General features: G+C 44.9%; 1 protein-coding gene across 1 annotated transcript in view; it reads left to right on the top strand.

Annotated features, from left to right (window-relative positions):
- The first annotated feature begins 350 nt into the window (after positions 1–350).
- TNFSF15 (TNF superfamily member 15) overlaps positions 351–15,883 on the top strand; it is a 29,961-nt gene continuing 14,428 nt past the window's right edge. Inside the window, exons 1-2 of the mRNA XM_007057271.4 lie at positions 351–799; positions 13,116–13,167. Coding sequence (XP_007057333.1) covers positions 602–799; positions 13,116–13,167 — 250 coding nt within the window. The 5' untranslated portion in view covers positions 351–601. The remainder of the gene's footprint in view (positions 800–13,115; positions 13,168–15,883) is intronic.

The following is a 15,883-nucleotide window of genomic DNA, read 5'->3' as shown; positions in this document are numbered from 1 at the left end:
GGATGGGCACAACTCACCTCCACACTCCCGCCAAAGTTAGGAATCACTCAGCATTTCTCGGGATCAAGCCCTTTATTAGAGTCATTTTACCTTTCCCTAAACAATCACAGGACACTTGCCCCCTCCGTCCTAGAGTTGCATGATGTTACTGTCCTCAATTAAACTAGTGTACTCTGTAATTTTTGAGTGCAGTGTATTATTTCTGTGCTGATCTCTCACTTTCACTCCCATTGGTTTCATGTTCCCTTTTTCTGGGTGGAAAAGCTTTTAATCTGATCCATCTTAATTTATCCTGGTTCCACCCCCTGGGACTTTCCTAACTTCCTTCTGTAAAGGGAGGAAAAACTGACACAAGCATAGTACGTGCACCTCTCCAAGCTTAGCAAAAGTGGTGCTCTGTCTGTCTCCCTGAACTGGGTTTCTCTGTAGGCGGTGCATTCCTTGGGAGGGAGGGTGCATGTGTGTGTGGGGGGGGGAGAGCCATCCCACACTCAAGTGAGCTCTTATTTAATGGGGGTCTCCATGCAGGACAGCAAGCAGAAGAGATTTTCCTCCTCTCAGATTCTATTCCAAGGGAGAGGTGCACAAGCCAGTCACAGGGATGCAACACAGTGCTGAAATACCCCTGGAGGAAGCAGTTCGTATGACCAATCAAGAATCCGGAATGCGTGTCAGGGAGGATCTGAAGAACATACGCTGTGCTGTCATTTTTTGCTTGTTCTCTGTCCTAGCCCTGGCATTGCCCACAGCCTATCTACTGGTTGGAAATCTCAGAGCCTACAAATCTGGCCCAGCTCAGGTAAGAAAATGCCATTTCTCAGTGATCTTAAGGAAAGGTTAAGAAAAAGACAAGAGAGTTTCTTTAAATATTTGGGTTTGGAGAAAGAGTTTGTGGCTTCTTGCTTTATGGATTTACGATTTCAAGGAAGAATGTTAAACAAACTTTTTGTTTCTTGCTTGCTTGCCTTTTCTTTCTTTCATGCACACAGTGAGGAAGGAGGAGGAAATCAGTTTTTTAATAGGCAGATTTTTCTTCATTTCTCTTTCTTGAGTTTAATAGGGTCAGAGGAGCAGGAACAATATTAAATCCTAACTGGCAGACTGAAGAAAACTCTATGGTCTAGCTCCTCAGCTAGTGTAAATTGCTGGTCGTGCCATTGAATTCAGCTGGGGATCTGGCTGACCATCTCCGTTCCCCCTTTTTCTGATTCAAGCTGAGAGCTCTCTCGTCTCTTATTACAGGCTGAAAGGACCCTATTTCACCAGCCTCCTGCTAAGTGTCATTAATGTGTCCATCCATCTATTTGTGGGTTGTGTTTGTGTCAAATACCCATATGTGTGTGTGTGTATCAGATGGGTGAGAACTATTCATTTCAGCACCAGAGTCACATGCGGATTCAGATTTCCCTGAGATTTACTATGGTGGTCCAGTCTGGGCTAATTATTGGGAGTGACCCTAATCCCAACATTCAAATCCTCATCTAAATCCTGATCAAAAGTTTCCCAAAGTTCAGAAGCACTGGACTCAGGGGATAGTTGCAGGTCCATCTCTAATAAACAGCTGGACATCTATCTCCACATGCATACCTCTCTAGGTATGTGTCTTTCAACCCTGTGCTGCTGCCCTCCACATCAGCTTTTTAAGCAGGTGCATATTCCCATTGATGTCAATGGGATTACCCACCTGCTTAAAAGGTAAGCCGATGTATGATTGTTTGCAGGAGCGAGACCTTCATGAATTTCAGCTTTACGCTTGAAATTCACTCTTTGCTCATTTGTATGAACAAAGCTTCAATTGAATGAATACCATGAACAACAATAATCAAGAGGTACTAATATGCTGAATATGAGCCTTATTTCTATTCTGGCACTAGGTTTTTACACTCTTTGACATGCAGTTGTGTAGATATAGGTACAAACACGCACACAGTGAAATCAGAGCTAGGGGCTCACTTCTAATACATACGGTTCTTGGTCAAAGACTTTATAATCTCTCCAGGGTGTCAAATACAATATTAGTTCTAGACCGTCTTTACTTACTGTGTTTGCTGGTTGCTTAGATGAATGCGTAAGGCAGATTTCCTGTTTATATCCTCATCTGTACAATGTGTGTGAGTGCATGTTTGTATACGGAGAAGCAGTATAAAACTGCTTAAAAACACACAACTCTTAAATCAGAAATTCTCTTCCCAGCTTTCACATTGACTCACTATGTGGCCTCGTGACTTTGGTGAGTCACTTAACTGCTCAGTGCCTCTCGCTGTCTGCTATTGTGGTTTCTATAGTGCCCATTACTGTAATACCTTAGCACAACACCTTACGCTGAATTCTGAATGGTTGGACTTCTGCATCTGGGCAGAGTTTACTGCTGACTTTAGTCCCTATACTGTCAGCCTATCAGTGCAGGGACTGTGTCTTTCTATATATTTGTACAGCACCTAGCACAATGGGGTCCAGATCCTGGTCGGGGCCTCTACATGCTGCCACAATTGAAATAATAAAATAACAATCTGTCAAATGAGATTAAAATTTACCTGGCTCACAGGTGTGTTGTACATTTTAACGAAGTAATGCTGGTGAATGCCCCTGAGATCTTCAGATAGAAGATGCTTTGTAAGCATTAAGGATTGCTTCATTCTGGACAATATTATTGTATATTATATTTATACATATTCATGAAAGGTAATTAGTGCATGTCTCTTGATATTACTCTAATATCTGGCTGTTATGATTGAATGAAGTATAGTATATGAAAATCCCATTCTGCAAAAGTAAAATCATCATAGCTGGAAACTTGCCATCTGTCTCTCTGCCAAGTGGAGAGGGCGGAACATACTTATCCTGCTGTATTATTTACTGCACTCAATAAACATTTCACTTGCTCCATTGAGAACTGAGTCAGTCAGTGACTAGCAGCTGTGAAGTAGTCATGGGTGTGTTTGACTTTCCTTGAGAACTTTCTTCTAATGCCTCCAAAAACCAGTGCTCTGAACTGAATTTGGGTTCCTCATATGTGCCCTGTCCTGTAGCCATTACCCATAGGAGCAGCTCCTTTCATTCCAATGGGAATGCTATCAGGAATGCAGGTGCTCCAACAAAGTCTTTTCTTTTCTAAACAATTTTTAAAAAAACCCAGAAAAATCCCTTTTGATCTAATTCATTCCCATTAGTCTTTTAAAAAATTTGAATTGTACCAGTTAAGGGCATCTTTTTGTCAGACCACCCTCCATCATAATTAGCAGTCCCATCTAAGAAGAAAAGGACTGAGGGCTAAATGGTGGTTTGACCTCTCAGAAGGGAGCGAGAGCCCCTGCCTACCCCCAACCACTTACAGTTCTGCACAGGTTCCCTGGACCTTGGGTCTGGGCATGTAGGAATAAGCTGAAGCGGTGTTCCCATTGATTGCCCCTGAAAGCAGGTGGACTGCTTGCTGCCCTCTAAAGCTGATTGGTGGTGAGGAGACCAGTGGAGAGGATAATGGGAAAAGCCTTCTCTCTTCTCCACGACAGTGCTGAGTTGCTCGGCTGAGCTGCCCTGGGAGTGGGCGTTCATTTTTTGCCATGTTATAAGCTAGCCGTAACTCTTTTCCCTCAGGAGCAAGAGGGAAGCGGGTGAGGGAGTTGTGCCACAAAGGGGTGTCTCTCCTAGGTCTACCACAGGGCTGGTGCAGATTACGTGCCACCCCTTGCACATGCATGTGCCTAAAGTCATATTCCAGCCCGGGACAAGCTTAGACTGTTGCCTGATCTTTAGAGGCATCCCTTCTGGGATAGAGCAGCTGACAGGGACAACCTGGGCAAACTGGAAATTCTGCTTTCCTCGTTGTATTGCACCTGGTCTGTGTAGAACTATGGGGTTTACGCTCCAGAGCTGCCTGCCTCGGTATCTTCCACCATCACCAACACCCGCCCCTTTTTCAAAACAACCGATACATCTTTTGTGCCCTAATTCTGAAACAGCTGCATCGCTGTCCCTTAGTGGTGTGGTGGCTTCAGCAACACATTTGTTTACCCGGCTAAATTTCATGTTATTGACTTTATTTAGAATATAACGAGCACATAGTTCCTGCCATAGAGCCAACTAGTGGAGTGACGCACAGCTAGGAATGTGCCAGGTGCTGCCTTATCAGTCTTCTCAGTTAATCATCTGTAAATGAAAAGCAAAGTCTTAATTGCTGCTCTTTGCACTTAACTCCCATTGATGGCACTGGGATTTGGAGAGGTGGGTCCAAGGAGTCCTGAGGCTGGCAGGATCAAGTTTAAAGGGAAATTCACCCAAATAGAGAAGGGCAACATAAGGGTCTGCAGCTCACTTTGAACTCAAGCTGCGACTGTGAGAATGGTCTGCAGCCATGCAGACAGGCCTCCAAAGCCCCCAGCTGTGGCATGGATCTCTCCATGCCAGATCTGCACTGGCTAGCACGGAGGCCAGTGATGAGGGTCAGAAGAGGAACCGAAAGGAACCATATTTACGCAAAACCAATGGCCTCAACATACCATGCAAGTGGCGGAGGGAGGCTGAATCAGCTACCCCAGGACATAGGCTGGAGGAATGGCTGTGGGTGGGCTGAGGAGAAGCTTCACATCCTGGCCCCACGTGTGTAGTTTTCACCTCCCAAACTTTGCCTGCATTATCGCCACGGCCCAACTGGATAGTAATGACTCCGGCTTTATGCAGGTATCATGGCATTTCCCTTGTGGCCCAATCCAACTCCCATGAAAGTCAGTGAGTCTTTTGATCGGCTTACATGGGAGTCGGAACAGGCCCTTAAAGCACAGGTCAAGCTTAGGCAATATTCCACGCCTGGAAATGACACAAAATTAATTTGGAGCATATATTATATCAGGAAGAGGAGGTGGATGAGGCATTTCTAGAACAAATAAAAGAAATAGCCAAAACATGAGACCCGGTAGCAATGGGGTATTTTAACAACCTGACAACTGTTGGAAAAGTAATATGGTCAAACACAAACTCTCCAGTGAGTTCTTGGCATGTATTGCAGACAATTTTTGTTCCAAAAAGTGGAGGAAGTCACCAAGGGGACAGGTGTTTTAGATTTGATTCTAACAGGGAAAAATTGGTAGCGAATCTGAAGGTGGAAGGCAATTTGAATGAAAGTGACCATGAAGTGACAAATTTCATTATTCTAAGGAAAGGAAGGTGTGAGAGCAGCAGAATTAGGACAATGGACTTCAGAAAAAAACAGACTTTAACAAACTCAGAGAACTGATAGGGAAGGTCCCATGGGAAGACAATCTAGCAGAAAAAGAAGTTTAGGACAGTTGTCCGTTTCTTAAGGAAACAATATTAAGGGCACAATTGCAAACTATTCCAGTGCAAAGGAAAGATAGAACCATATTGTCCCCTTCCTATTCTTCTTATCAGGAGCTCTTTAAATGACCCCAAAATCAAAAAGGAATCCTACAAAAAGTGGAAACATGGGACAATTGCTAAGAAGGATTACAAAAGAATAGCCCAAGCATATAAGAACAAAATTAAAAAGGCTAAGGCACAAAATGAGTTACACCTAGCAAAGGACATAAAAGTCAATAAGAGGAGGTTCTCTGAATACATTAGAAGCAAGAGATACACAAAGGAACATGTAGGTCCTTTATTTAGAGGAAAAGGAGCACTAATAACTGATGACATCGAGAAAGGTGACAAGGTGTTTAATGTTTATTTTGCTTCAGTCTTCACTGAAAAGTTTAATGGTGACCAGATACTCAATAGAATTAATATTACCAACAAGAGGGAAGGCATGCAAAGCAAAATAGGGAAACAACAGGTTAAGGAAATTTAGATAAGTTAGATGTATTCAAGTTGGCAGGGCATGATGAAATCCATCCTAGGATACTTAAGGAACTAGCTGAAGCAATTTCAGAACCATTAGCGATTACCTTCAAGAACTCCTGGAAAATGGGTGAGGTCCCAGAAGAGTGGAGAAGGGCAAATATGATAACTATCTTTAAAAGGGGAACCAAGAGGACCATGGGAATTATAGGCCAGTGAGCCTGACTGGTCAGTATCTGAAAAAGATACTGGAACAAATTATTAAACAATCAGTCTGTATGTACCTGGAGGATAATAAGGAATAGCCAGCATGGATTTGTCAAAAACAAAGCATGCCAAACCAACCTAAATTCCTTCTTTTTCGGGATTACTGGCCTAGTGGTTACAACGGAAGCAGTAGATGTGATATATCTTGATTTTAGTAAAGATTTTGAGATAGCCCTGCATGATATTCTCATAAGAAAACTAGGGGAAAGTGGTCTAGGTGAAATTATTATAAGGTGGGTGCCCAACTGGTTGAAAGACAGGACTCAAAGAATAATTATCAATAGTTCACTGTCCAACTGGGAGAGTGTACCTAGTGGGGTCCCACTGGGATCAATCTGGGGTCTGGTACTATTCAATATTTACATTAATGAGTTGGAAATGGAGTGGAGAGCCCACTCACAAAATCTGCAGATGACACCAAGCTGGGAGGAGTTGAAAGCACTTTACAGGACAGGATTAGAATTCAAAACAACTTTGACAAATTGGATAATTGGTAGGAGATCAATAAGATGAAATTCAATAAAGACAAGGGCAAAGTACTGCCCTTAGGAAGGAAAAGTCAAATGCACAACTACAAAATGGGGAATACCTGGCTAACGTGCAGTACTGCTGAAAAGGAACTGTGGGCTACAGTGGATCACAAATTGAATACAAGTCAGCAATGTGGTGCAGTTGCAAAAAAGGCTAATATCACTGTGGGGTTTATTAACAGGAGTGTTGTATGGAAGACGCAGGAGGTAATTGTCCTGCACTATTCAGCACTGGTGAGGCTGCAGCTGGTGCACTGTGTCCAATTCTGAGTGCCACATGTTAGGAAAGATGCGGACAAACTGCAGAGTCCAGAGGACAGCGACAGAAATGATGAAAGGTTTAGAAAACCTGACCTTTGAGGAAAGGGTAAAAAACACATATTTAGTCATAAGATGAGAAGGCTGTGGGGCGGGGGAGACACACCTGATAACAGTCTTCAGATATGGTAAGGGCTGTTATAAAGAAGACTGTGATCAATTGTTCTCCATGTCCACTGAATGTAGACCAAGAAGTAATGGGCTTAATCTTCAGAAGGGGAGATTAAGGTTAGATATTAGGAAAAACTTTCTGTGTATACGGGTAGTTAAACTCTGGAACAGGCTTCCAAGGGAGCTTGTGGAATTCCCATCATTAGAGCTTGTTAAGGGGTGGCCTATGTATTCTAAGTCTTGCCTCAGTACAGGGGGCTGGACTTGACGGCTTCTTGAGATCCTTTCCAGCCCTGCATGTGCATTCATATGCATGTCCACATAACACAGAATCTGGCCTCCCCAAAAGGCTTGCTCTCTTCTTGTGTAAAGAGCAAGAGAGATGGATGTGACCTGAATACAGCTGCTTATTAATCTTTATGGCCCCACTGTTCCTAACTATTTTGCTGCATTCAGGTTTGTAATGTGGACACCCCCTTTCAAAAGGACACAATAAAATGAGATGTGTGGGAGGGGGATCTTTAACTGTTTTCTTTTGATTTAAACGTTAAACGTTTATAAATGGGACTTTTGGCCACTTTTGGAATTGAAAGCCCGTGGCAGCTTTTTGCATACCGCAGACTTCACAGGAACTAAAGCTGCCATTTCATAGAATTATAGGACTGGAAAGGACCTCGAGAGGTCATCTCGTCCAGTCCCCTGCACTCATGGCAGGATTAAGTATTATCTAGGCCATCCCTGACAGGCCATCCCTCTAATCTGCTCTTAAAAACATCCAGTGATGGAGATTCCACAAACGCCCTGTGCAATTTCTTCCAGCGCTTAACCACCCTGACAGTTAGAAAGTTTTTCCTAATGTCCAACCTAAACCTCCGTTGCTGCAATTTAAGCCCATTGCTTCTTGTCCTGTCCTCACAGGTTAAAGAGAACAATGTTTCTCCCTTCTCCTTGTAACAACCTTTTATGAACTTGAAAACTGTTATCATGTCCACTCTCAGTCTTCTCTTCTCCTGACTAAACAAACCCAATTTTTTCAGTCTTCCCTCATAGCTCATGTTTTCTAGACCTTTAATCATTTTTGTTGCTCTTCACTGGACTTTCTCCAAATTGTGAGAAATTTGCGTGTCCAGAACTGGACACAATATTCCAGCTGAGGTCTAATCAGCTCCTAATCAGGAGATCCTTGTCTTCTAATTAGCTCTGGGGTGGGATTTTTCAGAAGCACTCAAGACAGGTTTAACTGTGTTCCCATTGCAATCAATGGGAGCTTTTCCACAGACTTCAGTGGCAGCCAAAGGATGATGCCGTGGACTTCTGAAAAATACCAACCTAATCAAGAATGGGAAATAAGAAAACTCTCCAGTATAATTTTTAAAAGGACTAATTTTTAAAAGTATTTCATTTTGAGGTCTACAAATGATACCCCTTTATTGTACGATAACACAGCATCTTTCAGCCCAACTGATCTTTACTATGCAGTATATACACATTATATACATGAACGAACTATTCAAAATAACTAGCGCTTTTCATCATATGATTTCAAAGCAAATCAATATCATTATCCCCATTTCACAGTTAGGGAAACTGAGGGAGAGATAAGGGAAGTGATGTGCCCAAGGTCACCCAGCAGGCCACTACCAGAGCCAGGAATAGAACCTAGATTTCCTGAGTCCCAAACAAGTGTTCTATCCACTAGGGACCACTGCTTCTCTTCTCCACTTTATTCACATTGGGTTCCTCCCCCCTCGGAAAACTAAAACTTTTGGCCTAAAATATAAATTGTTTTGATTTTCAGCCAAACATATTTCAGTTGTTAGCCATTCCACCCCCACCTCCAATTTTTGTCCCCAAAACACTCTACGTTTTTGGCAAAAAGTCAAAACTTTTCATGGAAACGATCAGCTCTACTTAAATCTCAAGGGTTCTGATTATGTAAGGTTCTTGAGCAAACTACATAAGCAGGGATCTAACTTTGAGGATGGAGTCCCACTGAAGTAAATAAATAGAGCTGTTCACATGCTTAAAGTTAGGTGTGTGCGGAAGCATCTTGCTGAATCAAGGCCAAACACACCTTTGTTATGGCATATGTAACTACCTGACATTTCAGTGATTACAGCTGTCATTAATGTCGCCTGGGGAAGGAGTGTTCCCAAGGGAATTCCCGCACTATGGCCTTATAAAGTCCGTCCAGGGAAATTACATGTTCAGCTGACCATGATGCTGCACATTGCATCATAAATTACAATTGTATTCAAACATCCCAGCGATCTTGTGAGCTCTTGCAGAAGACAATGTACCACGCAGCTGCCTCATCTCAAACAGTTCAAGGTCAACATGACGAAGGGTGTTCTTCCTAATTCCTTCCTATCTTGCAGATTGTGCCCCTGGATTTTCACTCGGGTCTTTTAGATCTTGCTTTTTCTGCTGGGGGGGGAGGGGGTACGGCGGGAAGGCAGGGGCAGAGGCAGTGTAGCTGGGGAAGGGACGGAATTTTCTGTTGCAATTTATTTCTTTTCTCCAGATTTTATTTTTACATAATTTAGCTATTGGGAAATTACCATTTTATAAGTGGCTTAGCTGTCTCCTGGACCACACATGCCCCTCAGCATTGGGCATCCATTTTAAAATCTCAAGCCTCAATGCACCACGCGCCAGGCTCAACTCCTGGTGAGAGTTGTCACAGTTCAGGGCAACTTGTACCTGTATTTCCCCTCAGTGGTGCTCTCAGGCTTCCAACTCCCCATCTGTTGCCTTTTTTGGGGGTGGGGGTGGGGGGGAGACCCATATCTCACTCCCTTCTGAGCAGGGTATTTCCAGACTGCACAGTTGCCTGCCTTCACTTGGTTATTCTCAGCAGCCACAGGCTGCCCCAACATGTGCTGGATTTCTATTCAGGGACTGATGACAGAACGATTGTCCGCATTTATAAGTTGCCGTGCAGTTCTTTCTAATACAAGCCTATTTTATTCTTAAGGTAAAAGCACTACAGAGAAAACGTTACCAAAAAAATATATATAATAATAAAGCCCCTACCCCAATGCTAATAAGCTTAGCAGCCATCACCCCAACTCGAACATGATCTCTGGCTGGAGCAGTCCTTCAGCACCCCACCCAAGGGATTTCCTTTGTGGTCTCAAATTCATCACAGCCTCGGCTCAGAACTAGCACATTCATAACATGTTTATTCTACTCTGTACACTGTTTAGGAGTCTTTGATCTGGAGTTTCCTAGAGCATGTAATAAATATACAGCAGCTTCTCCTCACGAAGGTATAGCTTCAAAAGGGTGGATTGGAAGTGGGTCATTTGCATTCCCACAGGTACTTCCTAGGAAATCCATTTCACAGGTGTTGTTTCAAAAAGCCCTTTGAAGTTCCTAATACCTTCCAGACATTGCATTAGTGAGTCAATCTCCGAGAGAAGGTACAAACATACAATTCCGCAATAACACAGACACAATTGCATTTTCAAAACAATGGACTCCAAAGCTGTTAAAACTAGTTCAGCAAGGTTTAACTTAATTCAGTAAAGTTAATTAAGGATATTGTCCGTCTGCCATGAAGCGAACTCAGCCATTCATTCTCCTTTTGCCCATAGAGTCATAGAAGCATAGGACTGGAAGGGACCTCGAGAGGTCATCTAATTCAGTCCCCTGCACTCATAGCATGACCAAGTATTATCTAGACCATGTTGGCATGCAGCATGTGTCCTCTTCCCCCAGAAGCGGCTGATATTGTGTGTGTGTGTGTGTGTGTGTGTGAAATAATCCAAGCTGGATAATATATGTATATAAACATTAAATATTATCACTGTTTTCTAGCAGTAATTGTCATTAACTCCAGTTGAAGATCTGGCCAATCAGCAGAGCTCCACTGAAACCAACTTACAATGAAATCTACTCTGATTGACACTGATTGAGAGTCTGGTCCACAAAGTGCATACGCATACAACATAAGCACACTCCTAGCAGACCCTGTCCTGCAGGGGTTCTCACACTTTTGCCTAGCCCTGGTTTTAACAGAGAGAGTTGGGGTCAGCTCCTCAGCTGCTGTAAATCGGTGTATGACACTGATTCACACCAGCTGGTGATCTAGCCGACTGTTGTCTCATGGACACCTGCTCTCTCTTTCATTATTGTATAGGCCGCCTTTTGTGCCATTTCTGTAGCAGCTACTGGAATTGGGTGCGGGGAGAAATAATATTAGAAGAGTCTTTAATGGAGAGTGCAGGGAGAGGCAATGGGTTGCTACAGTTTAGCAGCTGGAGAGGAGAAGAGTCAGCATCATGTGAGCAGGTTCTCCATAGACCATCAGCAAATGCTGCACAGTTTGAGAACCACTGTAAGTACTGTATGCCTCTAGGCACTGCTATTAAGATTTGGGGTGGGGGCGGGGGTTGCACATGCACAAACTATAGACCAGATCAGGGCTGGCCAACCTGAGCCCGAGAAGGAGCCAGAATTTACCAATGTACATTGCCAAAGAGCCACAGTAATACATCAGCAGCCCCTCATCAGCTCCCCAACCCCTCTCCCAGCGCCTCCCACCCACCAGCAGCCCCGCCGATCAGCGCCTCCCCCTCTCCTCCCGCACCTCCCGATCAGCTGTTTCGTGGCATGCGGGAGGCTCAAGGGGGGAGGAGTGAGGGCACTGCAGGCTTAGGGGAGGGGGTGGGAAGGGGTGGAGCGGGGGCAGGGCCTGTGGCAGAGCCGGGGGTTGATCAATGAGCACCCCCCCAGCACATTGGGAAGTTGGCACCTGTAGCTCCAGCCCCAGAGTCGGTGCCTAGACAAGGAGCCGCATATTAACTTCTGAAGGGCTGCATGTGGCTCCGGAGCCCCAGGTTGGCCACCCCAGACCAGATCCTCAATCAGCCTAGATCCATTGGCTTCACAATTTTGCTGATTTATATCACTAGAGAATCTGGCTGAACAGAACCAAAGTCTTGCAAGAATGCAGGCACTCCACCTATGTGGGTTTGAATGGGAAAAGCCAGCCCCATTGGCAGGCATCTGACTGGCAAGTGGTAACCGGCCTTCCTGTTGCTTTGCATAAATGCCTTTTGTCTTTGGCACTGACCAAGTCAATATTATGCTGCAATATTTACAGTGCGAGTCTGAATGGGCTTCACAGGGACTCTGGCTCTCAGATAGGGAGAGTGATTTAGCAAGTGATTAGACAAACAAAACTGACCCTTCCTCTGTCAAGTGCTTGTTTACTTGCAAGGTTAGTTCTCTGCCACTGAGAGTTCTTGGCTCCTTTTCGTTACTGATCTGTCTTTCACACAAACTCTTTCCCCAATGCCTTTAGAGAACCACATGATAAGAGTTACAGATTCACATAATAAAGAGCAGAGGGAGAGAGGAATCGCAAGCTACAGAAGTAAGGGAGAAATTATGGGACAGATCCTCAGCTGCTGTACATCAATGTACCCCCATCCAGAGGAGGTCTGACACCAGCTGCGGATCAGGCCCACTATGATAAGAAAGAATCAGGGTCAGATCCTGGCTTCCAGCTCTAAGCTCTGTGCATTGTCTCACCTCTGCATGACTTGCTCCCCTCCCTGAGGTGTAGGAGATGTTCAGTGGTTGGCTGGGGATGGGAGGGAGTGGGGCTGGATGGAATTGTGCTCCACACTCCCTGGTTGGCAGAACTGTCCCTGGGTGACTGCTCTGGGTGGCATAACTTAGAGTAGCCCTTAGGCCTTTCTGAATTATTCCATGGGCCATTTCAGGCTCTGGCTGAGCCAGGAAGCAGGAAGATGCTTTGGAGCCACCGTTCTCCCACCCCAGGTCCCATGCTTAGCACAGATCAGCCAGACCTGGGAACCTGTCCTGTGTGTGTGAGATAGAGGGATATTGGAAGGTTGTGGAAGAGAAGGCTCTTGCACCAACAACCGAAACTACCTGGGGGCTTGTACTTCAGGCTCAGTTCAGATATAAACAAATATTGTTGTCTCTTCTGTCTCCTGAGGCAATTGCCAAAGGCTAGATAGACTCTTTTGATGAAAATATTACATACACAGACGGGCCTCTGCTCTCCAGGGTTTGACTTGTCTCAATCACCTGAACACTAACTGCTTGTGAATCTATTCGCAGGTTGCAGATGAAAGCGTGTCTAGATTCCTAAAGCAACAGACATCACCAATTTGTAAGTTTGCCAGTCCTTTCCTTCTTCTATAAAAGCTTCTGTTCATTCACGTGTCAACTGGGGGTGGTATCTGCTATCACAAATTCCTCACGGCAGCTAAATGTAGGAGCAAGGCTGACAGGCAGTGTTTTTTGTAACCGGGTCAGCCCCAGGATATTAGACACAGGGTGGGTGAGGTAATATCTCAAAAGAGTTTCTCTCTCATCAAGGAAGTTGGTCCAATGAAAGATATTACCTCACCCTCCTTCTCTTTCCACTATATGGAAATGGACTTTCCCAGGGCTATCAAGCAGAGACACCTGCCTTCTTTACTAACAACTAAGGGTTCCAAGGGATTCAAATGTCCATGTGTAATTGTAACATTGAGAAAACCCAGTCGTCGGTGAGCGGGATCGAACCTGGGACCGCTGGAGCTTAGTGCATGAGCTAAAAGCCAACTAGCGCTTAGCTAAGGCTGTACAGCAGACTCATTATATATTTTTTTTTCTCTCTCGCTTACTCTCTTTCTCTCTCGCTTGATGGGACAGGAAACCACACCCAGAAGGTGTGTGGGTTACATAGCCTTGAGACTTCTCTCCTCCCTGCCCCCGAAACTGGGAACAATACAAGTGCAATAGAGAGGGGTGTGGGAGGGTGTGTAGAGAGATATGTCCCATAAACACAAACATCCAAGGACAAAGGCTCCTGGGGACAGATTCTGAGAAACCTGGCACAAAGAGCTCAGGAGGGACTGGGCAAAGGAGACTTTCTGCCATCTTTCTGCAGACCTGATTGGCTGCCTAGGAGCCGCGCTGCAGCCCAGAATCACTTATAGTAGGAAGAGCTATATGGTAACCCTTTGTTTCCACTATTTCTGCTTGCTATCATTTGACTCGCTGGAGGGGGGCCAGGGAACTGTTCCTTTGGGAACAGAGGGTCTGGGAAACCCAGTGGATCAGGGGCTGGGCACTCCACTGAGGTGTTTGGAGATTGCAGGTTGACTACCGTTAACCTGTAAAGAGAGATCGGGGCCTACAGAGGCCTGGAAGGCACTAGTTCCCAGAGACTGGAGGGGTAGGGGAACTGACCCACTGCAGTCACAAACAAGCTTTCCTCCAGTGGTAGTGAGGCACCTCACACTGCTGGGTACCCCATGAGAAGCATCACAACCTGCCCCTTCCTGACCCAGCTACTCTCCCAGCGTGTCCCCTAGAGTTGAGCTTTGAGGTGGACATTATGCCAGGTCACTAATATCAAGCCCTATGCTACTTCTGCCCAGAGGAACTTCTTCCTCAGCAGCTCCCTCATGGGCTCTGTACACTGCCGAAATAGCGTATAGGAGCCAGACTGGGGGCCAGATCAGCTTCCTTTAGAGGAAAAGGAATTGCTTAGTGTGTGCAAAGGGGTGTAACTAGAAGCCAAAGGAGATTAAAGTCCAAGAAAGTAAATTCAGGCTGAATGTCAGGAAAAGCTTCCTGCCAGTGAGATCTGTTATGCTGTAGATCAGTCTCACCCGCAAAGGGGTAGAAGGTCTATCACTTGTATGATCTTAAAATTAGATTTCCCAAAGGAACCCTCTAAAGGAGGATGGGCTAGGTGACCTTGCAAGGATGGGGCAGCTCTTTGCCCTGCTAAAGGGGCTTCATACTGCTCTACAGTGCAACCCAGTCTTAAAACCATCACATCTGGCAAGTGGAGAATGGCACAAGGGAATCGTCTAGTAGCTTCTATGCCAGCTCCATCCCAGTTCCCAGTATAGGGGACATATCTTGGGGACAACTCTCCCCTGGTGATGCCCAGATGCTGGGATGGGCAATAGGCAACCAGGTATAGACAATCCTGTGGCTAGTCTAGTCTACAGCAGGGAAGAGTCCAGCATCCACAAGGAACCAGAATTGGGGGCCGCAGGGTATACATGTGGTTTAAAGCCACCTTTGCAAAGCTCCTCCTGAGCACAGCTCAGATGCATCCCAGGTTCTGGGATGTCTTTTCCATCTTTTTCATCTGCAATGCTATGGGCTAAATCCTCTTATGGCACATGCTCCTGCAACCCCATCAAAGTCCCTGGAAGTTTGGGCAGGGTTAGAGCTGAAGGGTTGGGCTGAGAGTGAAGGTTTGAGTCAATAGAAAACATAAAGGAAGGGAAAGGCTAGGAGTAGATAAGAATCTACATCTGAAACCACTTCCCTGTACTGTGTTGTCTGTGTATATGTATTAGCAGGAGAGTTGTAAGCAAGACAGGACAAGTAATTCTTCTGCTCTGTTCTGCGCTGATCAGGCTTCAACTGGAGTATTGTGTACAGTTCTGGGCACCACGTTACAGGAAGGATGTGGACAAATTGGAGAAAGTCCAGAAAAAAGCAACAAAAATTATTAAAGGTCTAGAAAATGTGACATATGAGGGAAGATTTTAAAAATTGGGTTTAGTCTGGAGAAGAGAAGACGGAGAGGGGACATGATAACAGTTTTCAAGTACATAAAAGGTTGTTACAAGGAGGAGGGAGAAAAATTTTTCTTCTTAACCTCTGAGGATAGGACAAGAAGCAATGGGCTTAAATTGCAGCAAGGGCGGATTAGGTTGGATCTTAGGAAAAACTTCCTAACTGTCAGGCTGGTTAAGCACTGGAATAAATTGGCTAGGGCGTTTGTGGAATCTCCATCATTGGAGATTTTTAAGAGCCGGTTGGACAAACACCTGTCAGGGAAGGTCTCTAGATAATATTTAGTCCTGCCTTGA

Source organism: Chelonia mydas, chromosome 16, assembly GCF_015237465.2.
Source record: "Chelonia mydas isolate rCheMyd1 chromosome 16, rCheMyd1.pri.v2, whole genome shotgun sequence".
NCBI classification, from domain to species: domain Eukaryota; kingdom Metazoa; phylum Chordata; order Testudines; family Cheloniidae; genus Chelonia; species Chelonia mydas.
The sequence above is the reverse complement of the archived record's forward strand: the minus strand, read 5'-3'. Positions and strand labels throughout refer to the sequence as shown.